Genomic DNA, 13,165 nt, shown 5'->3' with positions numbered 1-13,165 from the left:
TTCGATGGGCAAAGCTTTTTGGGTTCTTTGCTGATGTCCTGTACGCTTTGGATGTTTTTGTCTGGGAATGCCTGAATTCCATTATCCAGTTCGTCTGGAGGGAGGGGCGTCTTTTGCCTCCTGTATACCCAGCATTTATAAAGCTCTTCCCAGTTCTGAAACGCCGAGCAGCCGTCTTTCAATGGATTTCTAACTGCTATGGGCAGGCTCCGTTTCCACCGTGCCCGCTGGGGGATGAGTTGGGGCTGCCCGGCGCCCCCGGCTTCGCGGCGGGGGGACGAAGCTTCGCCGCGCCAAGGAGATTTTTTACTTTTTCTCCCGAGCCTGCGCAGAGACAACCTTCACCTCCCCCCTTATCTCTCTCCGGGGGACGGGAGGAGGCGGCGCCGCTCAAGCCAGCGCCGCCTCTCCGGGCGGTCCCGTCCCCGCCTCTCCGGGCGGTCCCGTCCCCGCCTCTCCGGGCGGTCCCGTCCCCGCCTCTCCGGGCGGTCCCGTCCCCGCCTCTCCGGGCGGTCCCGTCCCCGCCTCTCCGGGCGGTCCCGTCCCCGCCTCTCCGGACGGTCCCGTCCCCGCCTCTCCGGGCGATCCGGCCCGCGGCGTCACCGGCCTCCCCGCCCCTGCTGGCGCCTGCGGCTGAAAAGGCAGAAGCGGAGGCGGACAGCGGCAGCCAGCGGCGGACAGCGGCGGAAAGCAGCGGCGGACAGCGGCGGAAAGCAGCGGCGGCCAGCGGCGCGGCGCGCACGGGAGCGGGGCCGAGCGGCGGCCGCCATGGCAAACCGCACGGTGAAGGACGCGCACAGCATCCACGGCACCAACCCGCAGTACCTGGTGGAGAAGATCATCCGCACGCGCATCTACGAGTCCAAGTACTGGAAGGAGGAATGCTTCGGCCTCACGGCCGAGCTGGTGGTGGACAAGGCCATGGAGCTGAAATACGTGGGGGGAGTCTATGGAGGGAACATTAAACCCACGCCCTTCCTGTGCCTGACGCTGAAGATGCTGCAGATCCAGCCCGAGAAGGACATCATCGTGGAGTTCATAAAAAACGAAGACTTCAAGTATGTCCGAATGCTTGGAGCGCTGTACATGAGACTGACGGGCACCGCCATCGACTGCTACAAGTACCTGGAACCGCTGTACAACGACTATCGCAAAATTAAAAGTCAGAACAGGAACGGGGAATTTGAGCTGATGCACGTGGATGAATTTATCGATGAGCTACTCCATGAGGAGCGCGTTTGTGACATCATCCTGCCTCGCCTGCAGAAGCGGTACGTTCTGGAAGAAGCTGAGCAACTTGAGCCTCGTGTTAGTGCTCTGGAGGAAGACATGGATGATGTGGAATCTAGTGAGGAGGAGGAAGAAGAAGATGAAAAGCTGGAACGGATGCCGTCTCCCGAGCGCCGCAGAAGGGGCTACAGGGACCCGGACAGGCCGCGCCGCTCCCCGGCCGTGCGCTACCGGCGCAGCCGCAGCCGCTCCCCGCGGAGGCGCAGCCGCTCCCCGAAGAGGAGAAGCCCATCGCCGCGCCGCGAGCGGCACCGCAGCAAGAGCCCCAGGCGGCACCGCAGCCGGTCCCGGGACAGGCGCCACAGATCGAGGTCCAAATCTCCAGGGCATCACCGTAGTCACAGACACAGAAGTCATTCCAAATCACCTGAAAGATCTAAGAAAAGCCACAAAAAGAGTCGGCGAGGAAATGAATAAGAAACAAAACCGAGCCCACTGTTCAAGGACCTTGAGCTGCAGTCTAACGCTGTCCTGTTTGCTCCACAGGAGAGCTGACTCTCTACTGGCTGCTTTAGCAGTCCCTTTCTTTTACCATCTTTCTCTTTTTGTTGTCTTGAATTTTTTTATTAACAGTAAGCTAAGGATACTTTTTATGTAGTTAGTTACTCATCCTTGTGATAGAATTTGAAAGATGTTTTTTCAATTGTTTTTCTTGAAGCCTGTAAAAACTTAAAGAGCAATAAAAAAAGAAAGGTTTGCCTTTCAAAAAAAAATAAATTTAAATAAAAAAGATTGAAAATAGCGGGCAGCAGCTCCCTGTGGAAAAGGCTGCTGGCCTTGTCCAGCTGCAGCAGGAGGGGGCAGATAAGGGACAGTGGCCCTGGGAACACACCCTGCGGGGGCACACAGGGACAGCAGCACTGGCTCTCTTGGTGTTTCTGGGTGTTTGGGGTTTTTGGGTGAGCTGGCTGTGCCACAGGGCATCCCTGCTCCTTGTCCCTGCAAATCCCCCAGCAGCCCTGGCCTGGATTGTTTGCATCATTTAAATTATTTAAATTATCACATTATATATGTAAAAAACCAGCTATTTATAGGAAGTCACTGCCAGAAGCAGAGCTCTGGGGTCACAACCTGCAGGAGACTCTGCAGCACATTCCAGAAAGGTCTAAAGTACTATTAAGCAAAAGGAAAAAAAATATATATATATTCTCTGCCATGTACTGCACAGTCACGTGCTGGGGCAAAAACCACACTTTTTGTGGCTCACCAGGGTCCAACACTTGGAATAAGCAGAGAAGTAAGGACAGGGGCATTAATGAGTATGTCTTATGGCTCCTTCACACCTAATCATGTTAATCACCTGCACTTAGCACCAGAGTTCGGTTTCCAAGGTGATACCCTGTCAGAACAATTTACTACTCACAGCAATTTTGTTTTGTTTTGCACACTCTGTGCATGTACAACTGAGGGAAGGGGGAAAGCCTCAAGCTGGTTTGAGCTTGAATGAATTTTTCTGAGGCCTCCATTTTTTCAATGTTATCCTTAAAAATTCACTTAGAAGTCTTAATAAGCCTTGGGCACTGCCAGGGATCCGGGGCCTCCAGAAGAGTTTTGAAAGCTGAAACCCATTCCCCGGTGGCAGCAGAGCCGAGGTCTCTGTGCTTTCCCCTGAGTGCCCAGGGAGCAGCAGCACAGCCCAGGGCCAACAGGGCGGGCATGGAAAGGGGCAGGGCTGGCACGGGCAGGGCTGGGGGCATGGAAAGGGGCAGGGCTGGCACGGGCAGGGCTGGCACGGGCAGGGCTGGGGGCATGGAAAGGGGCAGGGCTGGCACGGGCAGGGCTGGGGGCATGGAAAGGGGCAGGGCTGGCAGGGGCAGGGCTGGCAGGGGCAGGGCTGGCAGGGGCATGGAAAGGGGCAGGGCTGGCAGGGGCAGGGCTGGGGGCATGGAAAGGGGCAGGGCTGGCACGGGCAGGGCTGGCACGGGCAGGGCTGGGGACATGGAAAGGGGCAGGGCTGGCACGGGCAGGGCTGGGGGCATGGAAAGGGGCAGGGCTGGCACGGGCAGGGCTGAGGGCATGGAAAGGGGCAGGGCTGGCACGGGCAGGGCTGGGGGCATGGAAAGGGGCAGGGCTGGCACGGGCAGGGCTGGCAGGCTGCTCTGGCAGCTGCAGCTCGGGTGCTGGGAGCCGCCAGGAGCGCGGCCGGGCTCGGCGGGAGGGAATGGCAGCTCCAAAGCAGGGCAGTGTCACACGGGGCTGTGGCATTGTCCTGCACCAGGGGAACCGTGCTGGCATTGTCCTGCACCAGGGGAACCCTGCTCTGTGTCCTGCACCAGGGGAACCCTGCTCTGGGCCTGCCAGGGCAAACACGGGGCCACAATGGGACCAGACCGGTGCCAGCACCACCCCTGCTGTGACAGGGACAGCTCCCACTGTGCCAGGTGCTCCTAGCCCCATCCATCCTGGCCCTGGGCACTGCCAGGCATCCAGGGCCAAAGAATTCCTCCTAACCTCCCATCTAAATCCATTCTCTCTTGGTTTGAGGCAGACTTGTCCTGAGCCCTTGTACAAAGTCTCTCTTCCCTCCAGGTGCTGCAGGGCCACACTCAGCTCACCCTGGAGCTCCTCTAGCCCGGCCTGAGCAATCCCCACCCTCAGCCTTTCCAGCAGAGCTGCTCCGTCCCTCTGCTCACCCTGGAGCCCCCGCTGGGCTCTCTCCAGGTGCTGCTGCTGTGTCCCCAGGGCTGCAGGTGGGCTCTCACTGGGCTCAGGGGCTCATGGACACAATCCCCCTGTCCTGCTGCCACCAGGAGCGCTGGGGCACACCTCAGCATCAGAGGCAGGTGTCTCCCACCCCATCAGCATCCTCAGGGCTGTCCCACACCCAAACCCAGCGCACAGCACTGGGACCAGCCCCGTGATGGAGGGGCCCCGTGATGGGAGCAAGTCACTGGTCTCAAGCAGTAGATCTCAAACCTCAGCAGATCCTGAGGTTTCCATGGCAATTTCCACCCTTTGTTCCACGTGGTGCAGCTCCAGCCCGGCGCTCCCGAGCCATCCCAGCTGCTTTTCCAGCACTCCCGGTCTCTCCAGCCTGTGCTGGGGGACCCCCAGGTGCTCCTGCAGCTGCTGAGCCCCTCAGTGCCGCCCCCGGGGCAGGATTTTTGGGTTAAAATTTTATTATTTCTGTCTCCTGAGCACCCTGCTCGCTCTCCCTGGTAGTGACACAGGAAATCCCAGCAGCGCCGGGGATGTGAGGCTGGCTCAGCCCGGCCCTGGGCAGCACCCGCACCTGGGGCTCTGCCTGCTCCCTGCAGTGTCACACGTGTGTTTGATGGAAAATCCTTTCGTCAGGATCTTTTCCTCCTGAGAAGCTGAGGGACCTCAGGAATGAAATGTGAACAATGGTTATCTGCTGCTGTGGAACGCAATAGAAGCATCTTTGATTGGTCTCATTAATTAATGGCCAATCACAGTCCGGCTGTCTGGGACTCTCTGGTCAGTCACAAGATATTATTGCCATTCCATTGCATTCCTTTCCTTCCAAGCCTTCTGGTGAAATCCTTTCTTCTATTCTTTAGTGTGGTTTCAATACATCATTTTCTTTTAATATTATATATATATATAATATGATAACAAACCAGCCCTCTGAAACATGGAGCAGTCAAGATTCTCATCTCTTCCCATGCTGGGATTGCCTGCAAATTCAGCACTGCAGCAGAGTTTCCCCTGCTCAGTGAGGCTGGCACAGCCAGCAGGACCTGAGGCAGCAGAAAATCTTTTTAAAGATTTCCTAAGCTTTCTGATGTTGACATTCTTGTAGCAATCTTTCTCACACACTTTCTGTAAGTAACTCATTGTTTTGCATTCCTTTATGGAGGAGGAGAAAGTTGATGGGCTGTTGGTTTGTCCAGTGCCATTGGAGAGGTGGCACTGTCACTCTTGGAAATCTATAAATGCTGGAGTCAGAAAAGAAACTTATTTTTATCTTCACCTTGAGAACAGCGGTGTGCGCTTGTGTTCCTTCGTGCCCTACAGCGACACGGAGCTGTTATCATTTCCCCCAGTGCCTTCCTTATCAGCATCACAGCAGCAGCCCCAGAGCGGCTCCTGAGGTTCCTGCTGCCCCAACAAGCCGGGCATTGACCCGCTGCGCCAAGGTCAGCCCCATTCCCACAGGTTCCCATGTCCTTTTCCAGACACCCTCTGACCCGTGATCTGCTGCTCTGTGCCAACACACAAATCTCCAATGTCTCGGCCTCCCGGGAGCCTGATGGGTTTTCCTATCTGCACTGGTCAAACCCAAATGTAGGCAGCTGCAATTTGCTCATCTGGATGTGGGGATTCAGCCAAGGCATGCGACACCGGGACCCCGAGGCAGCTGCCACAAGGTGGCACTGGCATCTTGTCACCCGGCCTGGTGGCACTCAGCCGGCCACCCCAGTCCCCCTGCCCTGCCCTGCCCTGGTCCGGATTTCCCAAATTTTCACTCTCTGGATGGACAGTGGAGCTGCCAGTGGATTGCAGATCGGGTGGGTAACCTCTGCTGACCTCCTGTGTCTTGCAGGAGGGATTTCCACCCTCAGAATCTGCCAGATTAGGGATGAGCAGCATTTATTTTTCTCCCCCCAGATGTTTATGGCATGCTATCCTTCAACAGGGATTTCCCCCTCGGGTCACAGCATCAGATTCTGGAGTCAGCAGATTCATCCCTCTCTCTGAGAAGTGGGAAAAGCAAGAATTGCACCTGACTGGGGGTGGGAGGTTGGGGTACCGCACTCACCATCCAGCCCCCATCCCATCCCATCCCATCCCATCCCATCCCATCCCATCCCATCCCATCCCATCCCATCCCATCCCATCCCATCCCATCCCATCCATGTCCCGCCTCCCGGCCCTGGCTGCTCCATGGCCCATCCCGCTGGAGGTGCAGGTGCTGGAGGAGGCCAAACCCCAGCAGGTGCAGGAAAAGGAGCAGCACAGCGTGTCTCTGTCCCTCCTGGCCCGGTTCCCCTGCTCTGTGTGCAGATAAAGGTTTTTTGTTTTCCTTTCCCAGCAATGCAGGTGCCGGATGAGCAGAGCGGAGCCGCTTCCCGCTGGGGCCAGGTGCCCGGGGACACCTGCACCCATAAAACCCTGCCTGCCTCGGGAATCCTGCTGGGATCTGCCCTAGAAAGGGCTCCCCATTCCCCCTGATCCAGGGTTTGTGCCCGGGGACACCTGCACCCATAAAACCCCGCCTGGCTCGGGAATCCCGCCGGGATCAGCCCCAGGACGGGCTCCCCATTCCCCCTGATCCAGGGTTTGTTCTCAAGGACACCTGCACCCATAAAACCCCGCCTGGCTCGGGAATCCCGCCGGGATCAGCCCCAGGACGGGCTCCCCATTCCCCTGCTCCGGGTTTGTGGCCAATCCAAGGGCACAGCAGACCAGGAATGGTCACTAAGCTGCTGCCCTGCCGGTGCCAAGGTTTCCAGCCCTGCCCCAAACACACATCCACTGTTACTCCTTGGATCAGGGCTTGGCGTCACTGTTTGGGCTCAGCACTGCGGCCGTGCCTGACCTTGGAATGCAGGCGGAAAGGCTCCCGCGGGCCAGCTAATCTAGCTGCAATTAGAGGCACTAATTATGCCATTAGCGACAGGTTGGGACACGGGCGCTGCCCCACAGCCGGTTCTGAAGGACAGGGACAGTCACTGCCCCGGCCATTCGCACCCCACGGCCAGCCCCGAACCGGGGGAGCCCAAAGCCAAGGAGGGCAGCGGGACCCCAGAACATCCCCCTTCCACCCCCCCAGCCCATGGAAAACGCATTTGGGAGCCGCATTCGGTACAAAAGGCCAGAGCGGCACTGACAGCAGGAAGGAAGCAGGAAAGAGCCCGGCACGGCCGGATCCGGAGCCCGCAGAGGCGCTGGGACACGCCGGGAGCCGCTCGGCCGGATCCGGCAGCGTGCCCGGGGCTCCGGCAGCGCCGCCCGAGGGACAGAGCGACTGACGGACAGAGGGACAGGCCGACTGACCGACAGGGGGACAGACGGACAGACCGACTGACCGACAGACCGACTGACCGACAGGGGGACGGACGAAGAGAGGGACAGAGCGCCCGGATGGGAATGCTGGGCTCCTCCAGCCCGGGGATGTGTCCCAGACCGGGGCATGTGTCCCTTCCCGGAGATGTGTCCCATCCCTCTCCATCCCGAGGATTTGCCCCATCCCGTCCATCCGGGGGGTTTGTCCCATCCCGTTCCATCTCGGGAATTTCTCCCATCCCGCTCCACCCCAGGGATGTGTCCCATCCCTCTCCAACCCAGGAATGTGTCCCATCCCGGGGATTTCTCCTCTGGTGCCCCAAAATGCTGCCCTTGAGTCCCCTGGCAGCCCACAGGCAGAGCTTCATCCCTCTCAGCCTTCCCGGGCTCTGGCACAGAGCCGTGCCCCAGGGATTGGCCCAGACCCCCCCCTTGGCCCGGGGGACAAACACAGGAGCCCTGAGCGACCCCAGCAGCTCCTTTAATTCCCTGCAGGGCAGCAGGGCCAGCCCAGCTCGGACACCGCAGGGATTCAGCACCAGGAGCACCCCTGGACACTGCTGGAGCCCAGGTGGGGCTGCAGGACCAGCACCGGCTTGCAGGTCGCGTTCCTCCAGCTTTGGGGGGTTCTCAGCAGCTCCAAGGGGTTCCCAGCAGCTCTGTGGGGTTCTCAGCAGCTCCAAGGGGTTCCCAGCAGCTCTGTGGGGTTCTCAGCAGCTCCAAGGGGTTCCCAGCAGCTCCAAGGGGTTCCCAGCAGCTCCATGGGGTTCCCAGCAGTTTGGGGGGTTCTCAGCAGCTCCAAGGGGTTCCCAGCAGTTCTATGGAGATCCCAGCAGCTCCATGGGGATCCCAGCAGTTTTGGGGTGTTCCCAGCAGCTCCGGGGTGTTCCAGCAGCCCTGCCGCATCCCGTGACGAGCAGGGCATGCCCGGCACGGTGCCCCCGGGCCCGGCGCTCCCGGCTCAGATCATGGAGACCCTGTTCTTGATGTAGACGTGGTAGGGGTCGCTGCGCTTGTCCACGCGGCGGGAGCGGGTGTAGCCCAGGATGAGGCTGCCCACGGTGGCGGCGAAGAGCGTCATGACGAACAGGATGTACATGTAGGCGTTGGCGTCGCGCCGCGGGTCCCGGGGCACCGGCGCGGCCGGGGGCTGCCCCGGGCACGGCCCGGCCCCGTGCAGGCTCCGGTTCAGGGCGCTCAGCACGGCCTGCAGGCTGCGCTGCCACGGCTCCGTGCCGTTCGTGCGCTCCATGGCCTGCGGGGACGGACAGCGGGGGCAGGGGCTGCGCTCACAGCAATGGGGGCACAGCACCGACCCCAAAGCGCTCCTCTGCCGCAGAGCAGGGTGCCCAAACACTTTGGCACCAAACCCTCCGTAACCCCAGCACCAAACCCTTTGTAACCCCAGCACCAAACCCTCCGTAACCCCAGCACCAAACCCTTTGTAACCCCAGCACCAAACCCTTTGCAACCCCAGCACCAAACCCTCCGTAACCCCAGCACCAAACCCTTTGTAACCCCAGCACCAAACCCTTTGCAACCCCAGCACCAAACCCTCCGTAACCCCAGCACCAAACCCTTTGTAACCCCAGCACCAAACCCTTTGCAACCCAGCACCAAACCCTCCGTAACCCCAGCACCAAACCCTTTGTAACCCCAGCACCAAACCCTCCGTAACCCCAGCACCAAACCCTCTGTAACCCCAGCACCAAACCCTCTGCAACCCCAGCACCAAACCCTTTGTAACCCAGCACCAAACCCTCCGTAACCCCAGCACCAAACCCTTTGTAACCCCAGCACCAAACCCTTTGTAACCCCAGCACCAAACCCTCTGCAACCCCAGCACCAAACCCTCCGTAACCCCAGCACCAAACCCTCCGTAACCCCAGCACCAAACCCTTTGCAACCCAGCACCAAACCCTTTGTAACCCCAGCACCAAACCCTTTGTAACCCCAGCACCAAACCCTCCGTAACCCCAGCACCAAACCCTGTGTAACCCAGCACCAAACCCTTTGTAACCCCAGCACCAAACCCTCCGTAACCCCAGCACCAAACCCTCTGTAACCCCAGCACCAAACCCTCCGTAACCCCGGCAGCCAAACCCTTTGTAACCCAGCACCAAACCCTCTGCAACCCCAGCAAACCCTTTGTAACCCAGCACCAAACCCTCTGTAACCCCAGCAAACCCTTTGTAACGCAGCACCAAACCCTCTGTAACCCCAGCACCAAACCCTTTCATTCCCAGCAGCCAAAGCCTTTGGAACCCCAGCACCAAGCCCTTTCATTCCCAGGAGCCCTGTCCCTAAATTTCAGTCGTTCCCTGGCGGAGATAAATCTCCCGGGGCTCTGGGGCAGCTGCCTGCCCCTCTCTCCTCCCCAGGGCTGGGACAATGTGGGGACACAGCTGTCCTGAGGGCTCACAGTGTGCTTTCCCCAGGGATGTGTGGGCATGCTGGGTGTCCTGCCCCGCTGCAGGGTGCAGAGCTGGCACAGCTCCCCACAGATCGCTGTGAACCCATCTTGCTGCCCTAAACCTCCCTGGTAATTTCCCTTCCCTGTGGGTGCCAGGCCCCTGTGACCTGCCACCCCTCCTTTGGTGCCCTCCTGCCAGCCCCCTGGGCTCCCCTCACAGCTTGCTGGGGCCCTGGGGCAGGCACGGCCAGGAGGGGACATGGGACACAGTGTGCTATCCTTGCCATCCTTTGAGACTCGGTGTGCCACCCTTTGAGACACAGTGTGCCACCCTTTGGGACACGGTGTGCCCTCCTCTGAGACACAGTGTGCCACCCTTTGGGACACGGTGTGCCCTCCTTTGGGACATGCCAGTCCCCACTGTTGTCCCCCCAGGGTCCAGCCTGTGCCCCACCAGCTCCCCTTGTCTGCTGCACCTCCTCCTACCCTTGTAGGGGCAGCTGATCCGAAATGGGCCGCCCCAAACTCGGGGGGCACCTCCCAGGAGGACACCCCAGCTGTGAGGAGGAGGAGGGAGGGGAGGAAGGGGCCGAGCAGGCACGAGCCCGCGGGGATGAGGTCGGTCCTGGCTGCATTCCTGACTGAAGCAGGCTGAATGGGGAGGTTTGGGGCAAGGTCTGGGTTTGTCCCAGGAGGGCACCCACGGATGGGGCACGGGCTGTGAGGAGGGGGCACCGGGCATGGGAAGGGGCTCGCACTCACCTCGTGTGCCCTCCGTGCTGCCAGGCTGAGCGGGACTGAGCGAGCATCGCTGCCGGCGGGGAGGGACCGAGGGAGGGATGCGGCGGGCTGGGAGCGCCGCCAGCCTCCTCCCCTTCCCGGGCAGAGCCACCTGCCCCGGCCAGCCAGACCCAGCGCCGGGACAGCTCCGTGGCGATTTATGGGGTTTTATGGGGCTCTGTGGGGCGGGAGAGCGGCGCTGCCCCGCACACGCTTCCCTGTCCCTGCCCCTGTCCCTGTCCCTGTCCCTGTCCCTGTCCCTGTCCCTGCCCCTCCTCGTCCCGCGGTCCCCGAGCCCTCCCATGGCACAGAGCCTGCCCGGGCATGTTCCTCCTGCTCACCGTGCCCTCCTGGAGCTCAGCCTGCCCCATTTCCCCCTTTTTGGCTCCATTGCTCCACTTCCCCCTTCCCAGCCCCACCGAGCATCCGCGGGGCGCTCACAGGGAGCTGCCAGAGCTGTGCCGGAACAGAGAGAGCCCAGAGCTTGTGGGGCAGGGGGAGCCCCCAGAACAGCAGCGAGGGGCTCCGGCTGGGGGTCAGGCATTGTGGGGCAGGGGGAGCCCCCAGAACAGCGAGCCTTTTCCCTCCTCCTCCTGCCCCTTTCCCACTGCATCCACAGTGGCCTCTCCACCGGGGTTCACAGCCGCCTTCCACCCTCCCTGGCGCCAGGATCTCTGCCACGTGAGGGTTTTCCATGGGCTCAGGGTGTGGAAAAGGTTGGCATCGGTAAAGCCTTGGGGTAAGTAAATGAGAAAAGGATTGGCAGCCAAAGTTCCCAGCAACTCTCTTTATATATAAAATCTCTTTTTATCCGCCAGCAAGGGAAGGATGACCCAGTGAATCCATTCATGTGAATTCATGAGCATTCACACAAATCTTTAATTCCTGTGGGGCAAAAAGCAGAAAAAAGCCCCACAAAAGCACCTGTTTGGGTACTTCCCCCGCAAGTGACTGTGGTACCCACAGAGGTCCCAGCCGAGGGATGGAGACTCACAGGGCAGGGTTGGATGCTCCAGCAGCAGCCTGAAACCCTGTGCCACGGTCCACTCACAGTCCCCAGGCAAAGGCACAAGAATTGTCTCACAAGAGATCCCCGGGGCTGCCCTGCGCCAACACACCCGGCCAAGGCAGCACAGCGATCCTAGTCCCCGGGGTCCTCTGAGGAGACCAAAGTGCACTCGAACACCTCCTGGAAGGAGTCGAGGAAGGGCTGGAGGACCTGGCTGACGGCGACGTGCTGCCCCAGCTCGCGGCTGAGCGAGGTGACGCCCTTGCCCTCCAGCCCGCAGGGCACGATGTGCTCGAACCACGAGAGGTCGGTGCAGCAGTTGAGCGCCAGCCCGTGCGAGGTGATGTGGTTCCCGCAGTGCACACCTGCGGGGCCGAGAGCACATCCCGTCAGCTCCGTCACACCGGGCGACCGCGCTGCCCAGAGCACTGAGAGCATCCTCCCCACCACGCTGTGCTCCCTTCTGCCAGGGGAAACCCAAACATTGAGTTTCCTGACAGGCCCCCCAAAACCGGGGCAGATGGGGAGCAGCGTGTCCAGACCCTCCACGCCAGCCCTGCATCCCCCAGCGCCTCACACCCCTGGAATTTCCAATGGGCCCCAAATCCAGGCTGCAGGGTCCCGGGAAGAGGTGCAGGATGTGGAGGGGTGCAAGGGAAGGGGCAAGGCTGGGAACTGGGCTGCAGCCAGCCCTGGGAGCAAGGGGTGCCCAGTGCTGGGAGCCAGATGGGCTGCAGGGGCTCCGGATTGTGCTGTCCCCCCCTCCTGCGTGCCAGTGCCACCCCTGCAGCTCCAGGTTCCCGCAGTGCCCTGCCCTGTGCCCAGGGAATCGCAGGATGGGCTGGGTTGGGCTGGGAGGAGTTCCATGGGCAGGGACGCCTCCGATCATATCCCAGGTTGGTCCAGCCCGGCCTTGGGCACTGCCAGGGATGCAGGGGCAGCCACAGCTGCTCCGGGCACCCTGTGCCGGGGCCTGCCCACCCTCCCGGGGAATAATTCCTGATTCCCAATATCCCATCCATCCCTGCCCTCTGGGAGGCCATTCCCTGTGTCCTGTCCCTCCAGGCCCTGTCCCCAGTCCCTCTGCAGCTCTCCCGGAGCCCCTTCAGGCCCTGCCAGGGCTCTGAGCTCTCCCTGGAGCCTTCTCCTCTCCAGGGGAGCACCTCCGGTGCCCAGCCCGGCTCCACGCTCCCGCCGCGCTCCCGGAGCCGTCCCCGCTCACCGATGGCGCAGAGTTTGCTGTCGCCCATCCAGACCCCGGTGTAGGGCGGCGGCAGCGCCCGGGCCGCGCCCAGCCCGAGGCGGCGGCACAGCCGCAGCACCAGCGCCTCCAGCCCGGCCACGTAGGCGCGCAGGGGCAGGCGGCGGCGGCGCAGGTCGAGCACGGGGAAGGCGAGCAGCTGCCCGGGCCCGTGGAAGGTGATGTGCCCGCCGCGCCGCGCCGCCACCAGCGCCGCGCCCCGCGCCCGCAGCGCCGCCGCCGCCGCCGCGCCCGGCGCGCCCCGCAGCCCCCAGGTGTACACGGGCTGCAGCGGCTCGCTCAGCACCACGCTCTCCGCCGCCACCGGCACCGGCACCGGCTGCCCCGGGCCCCGCCGCGCCGCCCGCAGCGCCGCCACGCAGCGCTCCTGCACCCGCAGCGCCTCCGCGTACGGCACCGCGCCCAGCCGCAGCACACGCACCGACAGGGCCCGGGGGCACAT

General features: G+C 61.5%; 3 protein-coding genes across 3 annotated transcripts; 1 reads left to right on the top strand and 2 right to left on the bottom strand.

Moving 5' to 3' along the window:
- The first annotated feature begins 752 nt into the window (after positions 1 to 752).
- On the top strand, positions 753 to 1,962 carry LOC131572049 (pre-mRNA-splicing factor 38A-like). The gene has a single exon (XM_058824941.1). It carries the CDS (start codon positions 769 to 771, stop codon positions 1,705 to 1,707), a length of 939 nt encoding a protein of 312 aa, XP_058680924.1. The 5' UTR covers positions 753 to 768; the 3' UTR covers positions 1,708 to 1,962.
- A 6,069-nt stretch (positions 1,963 to 8,031) lies between these two features.
- On the bottom strand, positions 8,032 to 10,458 carry KCNE3 (potassium voltage-gated channel subfamily E regulatory subunit 3). Its single transcript, XM_058824942.1, has 2 exons — positions 10,436 to 10,458; positions 8,032 to 8,515 (listed from the first exon to the last, which is right to left on the bottom strand). Exon 2 carries the CDS (start codon positions 8,510 to 8,512, stop codon positions 8,222 to 8,224), a length of 291 nt encoding a protein of 96 aa, XP_058680925.1. The 5' UTR covers positions 8,513 to 8,515; positions 10,436 to 10,458; the 3' UTR covers positions 8,032 to 8,221.
- Positions 10,459 to 11,368: 910 nt separating this feature from the next.
- Positions 11,369 to 13,165, bottom strand: LIPT2 (lipoyl(octanoyl) transferase 2). The gene is made up of 2 exons (XM_058823194.1): positions 12,685 to 13,165; positions 11,369 to 11,827 (listed from the first exon to the last, which is right to left on the bottom strand). The coding sequence occupies exons 1-2, from the start codon at positions 13,163 to 13,165 to the stop codon at positions 11,595 to 11,597; spliced, it is 714 nt and encodes a 237-aa protein (XP_058679177.1). The 3' UTR covers positions 11,369 to 11,594.

This window comes from Ammospiza caudacuta, chromosome 2 (assembly GCF_027887145.1).
Source record: "Ammospiza caudacuta isolate bAmmCau1 chromosome 2, bAmmCau1.pri, whole genome shotgun sequence".
Taxonomy (NCBI): Eukaryota; Metazoa; Chordata; class Aves; order Passeriformes; family Passerellidae; genus Ammospiza; species Ammospiza caudacuta.
Note: the sequence above shows the minus strand (reverse complement) of the source record. Positions and strands in the feature narration are given on the sequence as shown.